The sequence below is a fragment of the Heloderma suspectum genome, chromosome 12 (assembly GCF_057233095.1).
Source record: "Heloderma suspectum isolate Gila_16-S chromosome 12, 16-S_ref, whole genome shotgun sequence".
In the NCBI taxonomy this organism is placed as follows: domain Eukaryota; kingdom Metazoa; phylum Chordata; class Lepidosauria; order Squamata; family Helodermatidae; genus Heloderma; species Heloderma suspectum.
The window spans coordinates 34,653,064-34,667,559 of record NC_139469.1 but is presented as its reverse complement, the minus strand read 5'-3'; the positions used below and the strand labels follow the sequence as shown (position 1 = coordinate 34,667,559).

Below are 14,496 nucleotides of genomic sequence, written 5' to 3'. Positions count from 1 at the left end.
TCAGACCAAGCTCCATCTAGTCCAGCATTCTGTTCACGCAGTGGCCAACCAGATGCTCTTTGGAAACCCACAAGCAGGACATGCAATAGCACCTTCCCACCCATGTTCCCCTGCTGCTAACATTGGTGAAATGTAAATAAATTCTAGTAATTCTAAATTAGAATGCATATATATCCTTCAGAAACTTTGCAGGTTTCTTGCCTGGGGTACACCTCTAATGACCTGTGCATTTTCATACAAATTTACCCAAAAACTATTGGGGAAGGGGTGAATGGAAAGGAAAGCAAATCACTCCCTCCCCCAAACTGGAGAACTCCCCTTCCACATGAACTGCTGCACCTATCCTTCTGAAACTTTGCTGGTTTCTTACTTAGGGACAACTGTAGGCTGTCTGTAACTTTCAGAACAGTGGTCCAAAAGGAACATAGGGAGATAAGTATGTCCTCTTTTGGAGACCTCAAAATGTCAAGGCCACCCTTGCACAAAACCCTTGTGGCTAGCATTCTGAAATTTGGCAGACATGATCTCCTCTGATGGGGCAACGAATCCTGAAATTTTTATCCAATTCTTCCAAGGAATTAAAATGTTATTGGCAGTTCCCTTTAAAAGAAAATCAAAATATGAACCCTGCACCTATTTTTCTGACATTGGGCAGGTGTAATCCCCTTCTAGGGGGCTACTATATGCCTGAATTTTCCATCCAGTTCTGACCAAGAGAAAAAAGTTACAGTTTTTTTTTTCTAATTTCCCATGGTAATCAACAGGAAGCATAAAGACTCGTTTTTCCAAATCTTGACTCAGGTTTGGTGCTGAGCTGAAGTGGTCCGACTACAAATTGGCCTGAGCAGAAGTGGAATGTTTTCCAAAATGCTGAATCGGGGTCTGAGTTGAAGTGGGGTGGGGGGGTCGGTGCACACTGCTTATGTATGTATGTATGTATGTAATCTGTACACACACGCAAGCACACTGCATGCACGCACCACACATACACACACACACACATAAATATATATATATATATATATTAGACGTGCACTTAGACTCGTGTGTGTGTGTGCGTGTGTGTGTATGCAAATTTGTGTTACGGGCCTGTGCCCCAGATCTTTTAAGACCCTAGCATCGCCCCTGCTCAAGTCCTAAATACCTGGGATTTGAGCAAGGAGATGGCTAGCTTGCCATGTTCACTGCCCTTTGTGGAGCAAAAGGACCCACCAAGGGTACCCTCAGTGGTTGATTTTTAGAGGGGGTGCTGGGCTCAAGACTGCCTGGAAACATCACCTTCCGATCTGGGAGCCCTTCCTCAAATCCGTGTTGCCTGGGGACTTTGCGCTTACTCACTCAGTGGTGTGGGAAATGGCACTCTGCATCTGCCCAGGTGCACTTCCATCTGTTCCTTCTTCATAGTTTCCAAGGTTGAGTCCTGGAATTGAAAGCTGGTGCCAGTGCGGAGCCCGGCTGGGACAAATGAAGCTCCGGGTGTTGTATGGACAGGGGAGGCCAGATGACCAAAGCAGTTCCGGCCTTTGCTTATGTTCACATTCCAGTCTAACCCTGTGATAGTTTTGGAGGAGGAGAGAAGAGCATCTTCCAGCCACAGCTCGCTCCCAAGCAAAGCTGCTTTAGGGGGGTTAGACTTGCAAGTCACTTCGCAAAAATGGCTAGCCTATAAGTGTTACTAAGTCCTCCTGGCCATGCAGCCTCATGTTAGCCATTGGCAGGCTACAAGAATGTAAGAACCAAGCTTGGCCAAATTTTCCTGTCTGGTGATCCTGGTTTGCCACAGGCGGCCGGGAGAGTGGCCATTTAGAAGCCTGAGCTGGAGCCTTGGAGCGCTTCTCTGTTTCTAGGTACTCTGGCCTAGTTACATGGATGTGGGAATCAGGATCTCATTGATTCTGTCCGATTCAAAAGTTGTTAAAATTTGTCCGTCGGTAACGTTTATCTCCATCGTTTTTCTGTGGTGTGGGAAAGGGATTTTTGTGAACCGCCCAGAGAGTGTCGGCTACTGGGCGGAATAGAAACACATAAATAAACAAATAAGCAAACTCTTGTGTTCACATACAGCAGCTTTCTCCAGCCACAGGAGGGCGGGGGCAATAGCTGAGTAGCAGAACGCCTGCTTTGCATCTGTGAGGTCTCTGCTTCGATCCGCAGCATCTCCAGGTAGGATAGGAAAGAATTTTGCCAGAAACCCTGGAGAGCCACTGCTGCCAGTCCGTGTCAACAGTACCGGGCTAACGGGCCAACAGTCTGACTCGGTATAAGGCAGCTTCCTATGTTCCTAAACTGGTGCCCTCCAGATGTGTTGGACTACAACTCCCATCACCCAAGCCAGCATTGGTTGTGCTGGGTGGGGAGGATGGGAGTTTTAGCCCACACAGTTGGAAGGCACCAGGTTGAGGGAAGGCTACTATAAAGGCACACTTTTCCTCTCCTGCCTGAACCAGGCAGCCTAGAGCTGGAGGAAATACAGAAAGGGCCAGCCAAATGGCCTAGGGGTGCCTTCTCTGTGAGGAAGGGCCGGCCCATTTGGGGCCCTTTAGTGCATGGGGGGGGAGTGGCTAACAGGTGCAGGCGGAGGAAGGAAGCGTAGAGATTGACATGAATGCGGAGGGCATTGAGTGAACTTGGGTAACAAAATGAAGCTGATTGGTGGCAGTGGTCCAGTCTGGGCAAAGGAAGACTTTCCTAACAAAAATCATAATTAACTTGGGACACGCACCAGGGACAGCCGATGGCTAGTCGTTGGGAGAGCTTTAGTGCCTGGTCTGGTGTGCCATTCTGCCATTGTCGGAGGCTCTCAGGGGAAGCCAGTGACGTCGGACCTGACCGAGGAGAGTCCGGTCTGGGCAGAACAGTCACATCTAGGCAGGCAAGGTTGTTTCAGGCAAGAAGAATCCAGTCAAGGCGAGCACAGCAAATGAAGCGAAGGCAGGAGGCTTCTTGGGTGGAGGCCAGCTGAAACAGGCCCACGGGAGCTTCGAGTGCACTCTGCTGGCTAGAGATCTCCCCTGCTGGAAACATAAGAAGATGTTGCCTCAGCAGCAGACTGAAGCCAACTGAAGCCTTCTGTAGGTAGCCACCATCTGTACTGTGGTCAGCTCCACGCCTCCCGGAGGGGCTGCTGGAGTGTTAAAGAGCCCGTGCCTGACTTTGTCATTCCAGACGTTTCTGAGGCTGGGGAGATGGAGGTTCTGCTGGGGGTTCCTCCTCTGATGGACGATGGGGTGGGGGATGAATGTGGGACTGACTGGCGTTTCCTGGAAGAACAGTCTGATCCTCATCTTCATCAGAGCCTTCTCCTGTACCCTGAAAAGGCTGCGGTCAGGTGGTCCCAGTTTTAAGAGTGCTGGACTAGAACTGAGAAGGCCCAGGTTCAGATCCCCACTTGGAACAGTCACTCTCTCTTGCTCAACCTGGCTTACCTCACTGGGTTGTTGTGGGAGGAACATGGGAGCTTCCTAGAGGGAAGGCAGGATAGAAATGTAGTAAAGCGAATACAGTTCATGCATTTATTCAGGGTCGGGGCTGGAGGAGTGGTGCAAGCCCCCCCATGCAGATAACCTGCCTGCAGGCCCAGTTTGCACGTTCCCCACATTTGGGGGGCAGGCCTGTTAATCACAGTGCAGGTAGTTGGAATGAGGGGAGGGCTTGTGCCATTTCCCCACTGCAGACCCGGTTCACATGATCATGCAACCCATGGGTTGTTTGTGAATGCGTGGGAGCAAGTGAGTGTCCACTTTCAGTTAACAACCCAGCAACACCCTGTTCCTGGGTTGTTCCGTGGCATGCAAACCCAGAAACTGGGGGTCGTTTCAGGGTTAGGTTAAACAACCCAGAGGTAGCCCATGGCTTGTTGCTGGGTTAACTCTGGGTTGTGTAACTCCTAAACAACCCAGAGTTTCCGGGTTCGCACATTACAAAACAACTCAGGAGCACCCCATTGCTGGGTTGTTAATTGAAAGTGGAAGTGGTGAGTGGGCGGGAGGCAGCGTGCTCACTCACCCTCACTAGTTCCTCAGTTAAAGAACCCAGGAATTGGCTGTGACGTGCAAACTGGGTCTTAGAGTGCTGACCCAGCTAATGGATTGTGGTGGGGAAAGCGAGCATAGAAGTTGGCATTTTGGCCTTCCTGCGAACAGGGAGGAGCAGAGGATTTCTTCACATGAAGCTTCCTGGCAATTAACATTTTCATCAGCAGCTCTTTGCTGGGTGCCTTCTTAGTTAATGCCCACGTTCTGGAATTCCCTCCCTAAGCACGTGCGCTTGGCACCTTTGTTACTACTATATGCTGAATGCCAGGTGGCTGAATGGGAAAACAGATGCCATCCAGGACTTGATCCTGGCTGAGTGTGCCGACCTGGCCTGTATCATGGAGACCTGGTTGGATGAGACTGGGGGAGTCAGTTTCTCCCAGCTTTGCCCATCTGGATTCTCTGTGTTGCAGCAGGCAAGACCTGGAGGGCAGAGAGGTGGAGTTGCAGGGGTCTGTCGTGCTTCTGTCCCCCGTCCAGGTGCTCCATCCCACAGTCTTCCAGTTTCTAGTGTGTGTATCTGAAGGTGGCTGTTCAGACAGAATAGGGGTCCTTTTGGTGTACCGCCCACCCTGCTACTCCACAGTCTTCCTAACAGAGGTGGTCTTGGGGTTGGTACTGGAGTCTCCACGCCTTGTTGTGCTGGGGGACTTCAACATACTTGCTAATGAGAGAGCCACCTTGTTGTATATGCTGGGAGTGGCTCAGGACTTTATAGCTTCCATGGCAACCATGGGTCTGTCCCGCTTAGTATCTGGACCCACTCATTCGGCAGGGCACATTTTGGATCTGGTCTTCTGCATAGGATGGGGTGATGGTGATCTGTGGGTGGAGAAACTTTATACAGTTCCGTTGTCATGGACAAATCACTACTTGGTGGGGTTTAGACATGCCGGGACTTGGAGGCTTTGTGGGGTAGGGGGCTGATTAAGATGGTCTGTCCCAGGAAACTGATGGATCTGGATGGCTTTCTGATGGCTTGTGGGGATTTAGCAGGGAATTCTATCAAAACCCTGGTAGATCTCTGGAACAGAGAAGTGGCCTGGGCGATTGACATGATCGCTCCTGAGCGTCCTCTCCCACAGAGTGGAGCCCAACCAGCCATTGGTTTTCTGGAGTGTTGCGGGCAATGAAACGAGTGGGACATCAACTAGAGAGACATTGGCAGAAAGCTCAGAAAGAATCCTATTAAGTACTGGGTAGAGCTCATGTGAACGCCTACTCTGTGGCAAAGGTGGTGGCGAAGAAATCATACTTCTCCGCCACCATTGCGTCTGCTAAGAGTTGCCCAGCGGAACTGTTTCGGTTGGTCAGAGGCCTGTTACGCTCTGGCGTGTACCACTTGATAGGCCATTGTGACCGATTTTCATGATGGTTTGCAGCTAAAATCAATTTGATCTGTGCCGACCTGGATACCATAGTTGATACAGGCCTGGTGGATGTAACTTTGGCCCCTGCTTGTCCAGTTTCAGTGGATACTTTTCAAATTGTATGGCCCAAGGTTCTGGACAGGATCCTTGGAGAAATGAGGCCTTCCACTTGTGTGCTGGACCCTCGCCCTTCCAGGCTTATGAGAGCAGCCGGGGCAGGGGGACTGGCTGAGTGGGAAAAGGGAGTGGTGAACGCCTCTTTATGGCAAGGTCTTGCCTAAAGGAGGCGGTGATAAGAACTTTGTTTAAAATAAACCTCCCTGAACCCCACTGTGTTGAACCGTTCCCTGCCAGTCTCCAGTATTCCATTCTTGGGCAAGCTGCTGGAGCGTGTGGTGGCTTCTCAGCTGCAGGGATTTCTGGACGAAATGGATTATTTAGTTCCATCTCAATCTGGCTTCTGGCCTGGCTGTGGGACAGAGACTGCTTTGGTCACCTTGGTGGATGATCTATGGCAGGAACTGGACAGGGAAGCGTGTCCCTGTTGGTTCTGCTGGACCTTTCAGTGGCTTTTGATACCATTGACCACGGTAACCTTCTGAGGTGTCTGGCTGAGGTGGGACTGCGAGGCACTCTTAGACGGCGGCTCCGGTCCGTCTTGGAGGGGCGATCTCAGAAGGTGGTGCTGGGGGATTCCTGTTTGACACTGTGGCTGTTGGCCTGTGGTGTCTCAGGGTTCCATCTTATCCCCCATGCTATTTGACATATACATGAAACCGCTGGGAGACATTGCAGCTAAAATGGTCAGGGGGCTGGAACATCTCCCCTAGGAGGGAAGGTTACAACTGCTGGGATTGTTTAGCTTAGAAAAAAGGAGGGTCAGGGGAGACATGACAGACGTGTACAAAATTATGCATGGTGTGGAGAATGTAGATAGGGAGACATTTTTCTCCTTCTCTTAAAATACTAGAACCCAGGGTCATCCCATGAAGCTGACTGGTGGGAGTTTCAGGACAGATCAAAGGAAGTCTTTCTTTACACAGCGCAAAGTTAAACTATGGAATTCGCTACCACAGGATGTAGTGATGGCCACCAATTTGGATGGCTTTAAAAGGGGGATGGACAAATTCTTGGAGAAGGCTATCAATGGCTACCAGTCCTGATGACTAGGTGCTACCTCCAGAACGAGAGGCAGTGAGCCTATGTACACCAGTTGCTGGGGAACGTGGGCGGGAGGCGCTGTTGCTCTCATGCCCTGCTTGTGGGTTCCTGGTCGACAGCTGGTTGGCCGCTGTGCGAACAGAATGCTGGACTAGATGGACTCTTGCCATGGCTCTTCTGATGTTCTTATGACTGGTGTTTGGTGCCATCAGTATGCTGATGACACCCACGTCTATCTCTCCTTTCCCTCCAGATCCAGCTGGTCTGGTTCTAAATTGGTGCCTGATGTTGGTAATAGACTGGATGAGGGTAAACAAATTGAAGCTTAATCCAAACAAGACAGAAGTGCTCCTGGTTAGCCAAAAGGCAGATCAGGCAATAGAGGTTCAAATTGTGCTTCAGGGGGCTGCACTTCCCCTGAAGACTCAGGCTCGTGGTTTGGTTGTACTCTTGGACTTCACCCTGAACCTGGATGTCTATGTCTTGGCGGTGGCCACAAGTGCATTTGCACAGCTGAGGCTTGTACACCAACTGTGCCCATTCCTAGATACCTCTGATCTGGCCACACATGGCTTAGTTATATCTTGGTTGGACTACTGTAATGTGCTTTAATGTGGGGCTACCTTCTCTTCAGAAAACTCTTCAGAAACCTCAGCTGGTCCAATACGCTGTGGCCAGATGTTGACCAGAGCTGGTTATGGGGAGCACGTGACTCCTTTGTTACAGCAGCTTCAAGTGGCTACTGGTCTGTTTCTGGGCAGAATTCAAAGTGCTGATTATGACCTATAAAGCCCTATACGGCTTGGGACCAGGCTACCTGAAAGGGTGCCTTTTCCCATCCGAGCCTGCCTGGTCCTTAAGATCTTCTAGAGAGGCCCTTCTTTCAGAGGTGCGTTTGGTGGCGACATGAGAGAGGGCCTTTTCGGTGGCCGCTCCCAGGCTGTGGAACGTCCTTGCAAGGGAGGCTCGGCTCGCTCCCACTCTGTTAGCCTTCCGATGGGCAGGCAAAGCCCGATTTATTCAATAAGGCCTTTGGCCTGTAAGTGGGTTGGGTGCTGTTTTTATTCTGTAATTGTTGTGCTTTTATTGTATTTTAATGTGTTTTAGTGTTTTAATCTATTTAACTTGTTTTTGTAAGCTGCCTTGAGCGCCATTTTTTGGTAGAAATGCAGGATATGAATCAAATAAATGAATAAATAAATAATATCATGATGGCGTCAGGTGACATTCAGCCTGTTTTCTCTCTCTCTGTCTCTCTGGTTTCAATGACATTTGACTTGCCTTCTAGGATACGTGCTCCCCTGGGGTTTTTATTTTTATTTTACTGGCTCCTGGTTTGTTTCATTGGTTTTATGTTGTTTTTATTATGCTTATTATGGTGTTTTATTGTGTTATCTTAGCATTAGCCACCTTGAAACATGTGTTAAAATGTCAGCTATATACCCCTAGTTAAATAATAAAATAAAGAGAAAATAAAAATACCTTGCTAGGCATGTGTTCCACACTGTTCTTTGTAAGTCCCCTGATCTCTCCTTAGTTGATTGCTGAGCTTTAGGCGGCTCTTGGCTGAATGTGCGAACATTAAAAATGTGTTTGTGATCCTCGGACTGCCACTGTCCCCTGCTGTTGGTTTTACTTTGATTTTATTCTGTGGTTGTTTTGTTTTAAATTTTACATATTTTATTATATTTATGTATGTTACAGTTTTAACCTCTATTTTATAATCCATCCAGAGAGCTTTGGTTATTGGACAAGTATAGAAACACAGCAAATAAATAAATAAATACTTTCCTCCTCCAGGTGCTCCCCCTCAAATGAGGTGATGCAGGTGGCTACAAGAGAGAGGGCCTTTTCAGTGGTGGCCCCGTGGTTGTAGAATGCCCTCTCCAGAGTGGCTTGCCTGGCGCCTATGTTATGTTCTTTTCAGTGCCAGCTGAAGGCCTTTTTCTTTTCCCAGGCATTTTTGCAACTGCTTGTAACTCTTTGCACTGTTGTATCCCTGCTGTTAGTTTATACTTTGGTTACTGGGCAGTTTAAAACCCATGGTCCATCTAGCCCTTCATTGCCTACACCGACTGGCAGCCATGGCTCTCCAGGGTTTCAGGCAGGATTCCTTCCTGGCGCTACCTGGAGATGCTGCCGGGGATTGAACCCGGGGCTTCCTGCATGCAGGACAGGGGCTCCGGCATTGAGCGAGGGCCCTTCCTCCAGCTCTTGGTAATTAACGCCGCGTTGTATGAGCTGCCCCCACCTCAAAGCACTGTCTCTGCATTTGGGTGATGTGAAAGCTCCATCTGTGGTGGACTCATTCATGAGCGCACAGAGTTGGCAAGCGTGCATATGCGCGTGGATGCAGTTCACAGAATCGGGCAGCGTCCCCCATTGGAGGCTCAGCCTAGGCAGTTCCCAGCTGGTGCCCTTCAGCAAACTGTCAGACTGTGTAACGAAGTCCCATGTGGAAGTTTTGTTCCTCTGCAGTGGCTGGCAGTGCAGGACCCGGGAGCAACGGGAGCAGAGGGCTGTTGCACCCTCTCTTGCTCGTGGGCTTACCATTGGGGCATCCGGTTGGCCACTGTGGGAAACAGCATGCTGGCCTAGAGAGGCCTTTGGTCCGCTCCAGGAGGAGGCGGGCGCTGGGCCCTCTGCCCTGGCTTCTCTCTGCAGGGCTCTTGCTGTTAGTCTTGCTGCTTGCCTCTTCCCCTTTAATTGTCTTAAAGCTCCCAACAATCTCTTTAAAGCTTTCCAAAGCAGCTTAGCTATGATAGCTACAGCGGGAGCTGCCCTTACGTCTGGCGATTATTTCTTGCTGTTTTGTTTGAATTTAAAGCTCTCTTAAAAAAATAGAGGGACTGTGTGTGCGCGTGCGCATGTGTGTGTTTTAAAGGGTATATATACATATATGTTTAAGAGTGGAGAGGAAATGCTTGGGCTGATGGAGCAAGCACAGGCAAACTACTGCACCAAGGAGGAATTGGCTCAGGCCCAGGAGCCACACGCACAGGAGCGGCTTCTGCCAAGCCTCCATGCTGTGGTGCAGCGGCCCCTCATCGAAATGGAAGCTTGTGGATGAACCAGCCCGTTCCATGTGGAATAGCTGGTGCTTCTGGGTTTCCTAGAAGGCCCTAGGGTGGCGCCATCTTGGTGGAGGGTGAGGGCACGGGTGGGCCACGCTGCACAGTTGCCACCATCTTCTGAAGATGTGACTGGTCTGCATAGTCACTTGTGGCCTCTGGGCAAGGCCTGCCGTCTCCCCCTCTTCTGTGACAGCTGCTGGCAACTAGAGCAACGGCAGCCATTAATGCGGCTGGCTTGTTCTCACCAGCAGTTGTGTAAACCCATTTAGTGTCTGAGCCTGTGCAGAGTTCGTTCTTCTCTCCCCTTTGTGCAGTTGAATGTCCACATCCAGTACTGAGGGGGAAATGCCCAGCATATGCTCAGAGAGGGTTAACGGGTTCCCTGCAGTGTTTTGGAGGGAGGCAGGCTAAGGCTGCTTTGGGGGTCTTAGGAGGTCGAGAGACCCTGGCTCTGCTCCCTGGAGGGAAATGCTTGGGCCAGGAGTGTCCTTTTGAAAAGCTGCGTGACTGGTGTTCCCTTATTCCACGTAAGTGGTTTTGAGGTGCTCATTCACCCATCTGGAGGGAGCGTATTGGGAAGACGGGGAGCCTCGAGGCAGAGCAAAGGAGGACAGCAGTGCTGCAGTCTCTTCCGAGCGTTGCTGCAGAAGTTCCTGTTTGGAGGAATGAACGGCTGCTGTTCTGAGTACAAACATACTGAAATTAACTTAAAACAGTGCAGCCAGTCATGGAGCACTGCATGATGGGTTTGAAGACCTTTTTATCTTTTGCGTTTTAGGCCCCGGTTAATGGCACTGGACACCTGTGTGGTCCGGGGTTCTGGACAGCGTTGTGCAGCTGGCTAAATAATCTCTCAGCTTCTTGTTTTACTTGAATCTTTACAGCCTTAGGCGTGTGCATGTGGGGTGGAGCGGGATGCAGCGACATGGCCAACATTTGTAGTGTTGCGTTTGCCCTGCAGAGGGGGACAGACTGGGTTTCCCCTCCTGCACTGCCCACCTTAGCTCCTAAGCTGAAAAATGCAGAGGCTTTTAAGTATGCACATTTGCACCCCCTCCCCCATTCCTTTGGGATCCTGGTCGTTCATCAAGGCAGTGCAGAGATGCTGCGATAGCACACACCCGCAGCACTTTCCCTCGTAGAGGAAAGGGAATGCAGGCGCAAGCAGGAGCCCTCTGGGTTCTTTGGTTGCCCTTTTCTTGGGCACATTCCTTTTTCAAAAAATTCTATTTTTTATTTTTATAAATGAAACAAACAATACCAACAACCTAATCAATAACTACAATTTCCCAACAATACAATATTCTTAGGAGGACACAGCAATAACGAAAGAGGAAAAGAAAAAAGAAAAAGAGAAAGAAAAAACATTGGCAGTATTACAGTTCAGTACAGTATAGATAATCAACCTTCCATTTCAGTATCATATCATCAGTCTTATAGCAAGGAAGCAGGCCTACAATTCATTTCCAGTAGCCATATATTGCCCTTCAGCTAACATATAATATTAAAGCTTAACCATTTAACCAGCCAAAAATCTTACTAACCAATAATGATATAATAATAAAAAAGAAAGGAGATTTAAAAGGATTAATAATAATACTAACAAATCACTAATAAATTTTGTAATATTATATGATAATAAATCTTAAAATCCACCTTATAACAATCACTAATATATTTTGTACTAGATAGATAAATGAGTGTGTACATTTCTATACACCCTCAGACAGTAAATTTAAGTACAGTATATCATGTCCATTTTAAAAAGAAAGGATTTAAAGAAAAAAGAGAAAAGAAAAGAAAAGAAAAATGAGAGAGGATAAACAAAAAGAACAGATATATATATAAGCAATTATCTCTGGCCTAGCCTGAATCTTCCAGACTGAACATAACTATTCTTAGGAACATTCCTGAGGATTGGTTCTTCCTAAGCCATAAGAATGGTCTTGCTAGCCCATTTGTTTCCTGCTGTGGCCAGCCAGGTTACCCCTAGGGCAACCTTCCCCAACCTGGTGCCCTCCAGATGTTTTATACTACAAGTCCCAGGATTCCTGACCATTGGCCATGCTGGCTGGGATTTGAGTTCCAAAACATCTAGAGGGCACTAGGTTGGGGACAGCTGCACCAAGAAGTCTACACATAGGACGTCAACAGCAGGAGAGGGCTATTGCTTTGTTCCCTTACCTGATGTCCAGAGCTATGCTGCCTCTGAAGGTAGAACTTCCATTTAGCAATCAGGGCTAATAGTTAGGGTTCCTACTTGATTAAAGAAATCAAGGGGCAGGATTGCAGCTTGAGATCGATAGGCATATGGTCAAGGAACACCTAATTACTTTGAATGAGTTCAAATCTCCAGGGCCAGATAAGCTGCACCCTAGAGTCATAAAGTAACTGGCAGAAGAACTCTCAGAACCGCTGTCTATTCTCTTTGAGAAATCATGGAGGGCGGGGGAAGTGCCAGATGACTGGAGGAGGGCTAATGTTGTTCCTCTCTTCAAAAAGGGCAAAAAGGAGGAACCTGGGTCAGTCTGACATCAATCTCTGGGAAACCTCTGGAGCAGATTATCAAGCAATCCATCTGTAAGCACCTTGAAAACAATGCCGTGATGACTCGAAGCCAACATGGATTTGTCAAGAACAAATCCTGCCAGACGAATCTTATCTCATTTTTTGATCAAGTAACCTCCCTTGTGGACTGTGGGAATGCTGTAGACATGATATACCTCGACTTCAGCAAAGCTTTCGACAAGGTGCCCCATGATATCCTGATGAGCAAACTAGCTCAACGTGGGCTAGATGAAACAACGATCTGGTGGATCCATAGTTGGCTACAGAATCGGACTCAAAAGAGATTTTAAGAAGGATTCAGACAAGCTGGAGAGGGTTCAGAGAGGGCAACAAAGATGATTAGGGGACTGGAAACAAAGCCCTATGAAGAGAGACTGAGAGAACTGGGCATGTTTAGCCTTGAGAAGAGAAGACTGAGGGGAGATAGGATAGGGCTCTTCAAGTACTTGAAAGGTTGTCACAGAGAGGAAGGCCAGGATCTCTTCTCGATCATCCCAGAGTGCAGGACACGGAATAATGGGCTCAAGTTACAGGAAGCCAGATTCCGGCTGAACATCAGGAAAAACTTCCTGACTGTTAGAGCAATACGACAATGGAACCCATTCCCTAGGGAGGCGGTGGGCTCTGGAGGTGTTGAACACACTGGAGGTGTTCAAGATGAGGCTGGACAGCCATCTGTCAGGGATGCTCTGACTTGGATTCCTGCATTGAGCAGGGGGTTGGACTCAATGGCCTTATAGGCCCCTTCCAACCCTACTATTCTATGATTCTATGAAAGAAATCTTCGTCAATTCAGTGTATGAATCAGCCTGTCAATTGATTAAATTTGCCTATCAGTTAAAAACCATGGTTTTGAATCAGGAAGTGTACCTCTTTGCTTCAGATGATGTCTGCACATGTGCTATACCAGGCATCATCTTAGAAGAAACAGTCCTCAGTGGCTCTGCTGTCTGGGGATGATGGGAGTTGTAGGCCAACACATCTGGAGGGCACCAGCTTGGGGAAGGCTGATCTAACAGATTAATTGATTTAAGATTTGCAGCCCTTCCAACAGATGTTGACGGACCTATCCTGAACAAATATGTCATTTTTTTAAAAGCCATCTAAGCCAGTGGCCATTGTTACATCATGTGGCAGTGAGTTTCATAAGTTAACGCTGCATTCTGTGAAGAAGGCCTTTCTTTTGTTTTCCCAGAACCCAATGCCGATCAGCTTCATTGGGTGAAGCCCATGTTCTAATATTAGGAGAGTGTGCATTTTCCTGTCCTGTGGGTATGTTTTTCTACCTGGTACAAATGGTTTGGATATACTGAGACACCACAAGACAACCAGTGGTGGAAAGAAACTGGGTGTTGCTTTGTTAAATGCGTCTGTTCTGTAAATCCTGTGTCCTTGCACAAGCTGTTGGCTGTAAGGACTAAAGCACAGGCACTGGAGAATACATTTCTTTATTTTAGGAATGTATTCCTCATGCTTCAATAACATTCCCAGGGCAGCTTACAGAATTTCAGAACACAGTAAAATCAATTTAAAACATGCAAATTAAAAACATAACAAAATATACAGAAAACAGTGAAATCAATAGGAGCAACATAAAAACTACGAAAACAACAAATCCAGCCAACATAAAAGAGGTCAAATTGAATGTAAAAGTCTGAAAAAATTGACATAGGAGTGGGTACCAGGAGAGCCACTCTGGGGAGAGTGGTCTACTGAGAAGGCCCTCTTCCCTGTGGTGACTTGTTTTCTCCTCAGATAGTGGGGGAACCTGATGGAAGGTCTACAATGAAGATCTTAGTATGCCAAAAGGCACTTGTGGAGACAGGTACCTGTACCCTGATCCCAAGCCACGAGGGGCTGAAACCCACACTGAGTTGAACCCAGGAACAGATGGGGAGCCCGTGCAATTGACCAAGCCCTCTTCAGGGGCAGCCCCCCGCATAATGCACGACAGTATTAAGCCTCAAAGGACAGACCTTTAATCTAGAGGTTACAGGAGCCTGGATACCTGAAGCCAGGCTATCTGTCTAGGTAGGGTAGCAGCTGATGCTCTGGTCTGAGGATCCCAGTGGTATAGATATATGGTTGCCGCCACATCGCTGTCATGTTTTAATGTTCCCCGATCAGTAAAAGGTGATGGGAAAAAACAGTTTGCTGTAGCAAGAATGTAGATTAGAATCTGACATCCTTCCTTGTTCTTTGCCAAGTGCAAGCGGTTCTTTCTAGCTAGAACAATCGCTCCTCCACCCAAATCAGTGAATGACCCATTAGATACGGAGTCGCTCTTTA

General features: G+C 48.1%; 2 protein-coding genes across 3 annotated transcripts in view; both read left to right on the top strand.

Annotated features, from left to right (window-relative positions):
- The window catches only part of CASKIN1 (CASK interacting protein 1), a 130,882-nt gene that overhangs the window by 7,225 nt on the left and 109,161 nt on the right, over nt 1–14,496 (top strand). The gene's annotated exons all lie outside the window — the stretch shown is intronic.
- On the top strand, nt 1,064–12,654 carry LOC146336807 (uncharacterized). Its single transcript, XM_084819174.1, has 2 exons — nt 1,064–4,939; nt 5,238–12,654. Exons 1-2 carry the CDS (start codon nt 4,389–4,391, stop codon nt 5,404–5,406), a joined length of 720 nt encoding a protein of 239 aa, XP_084675300.1. The 5' UTR covers nt 1,064–4,388; the 3' UTR covers nt 5,407–12,654.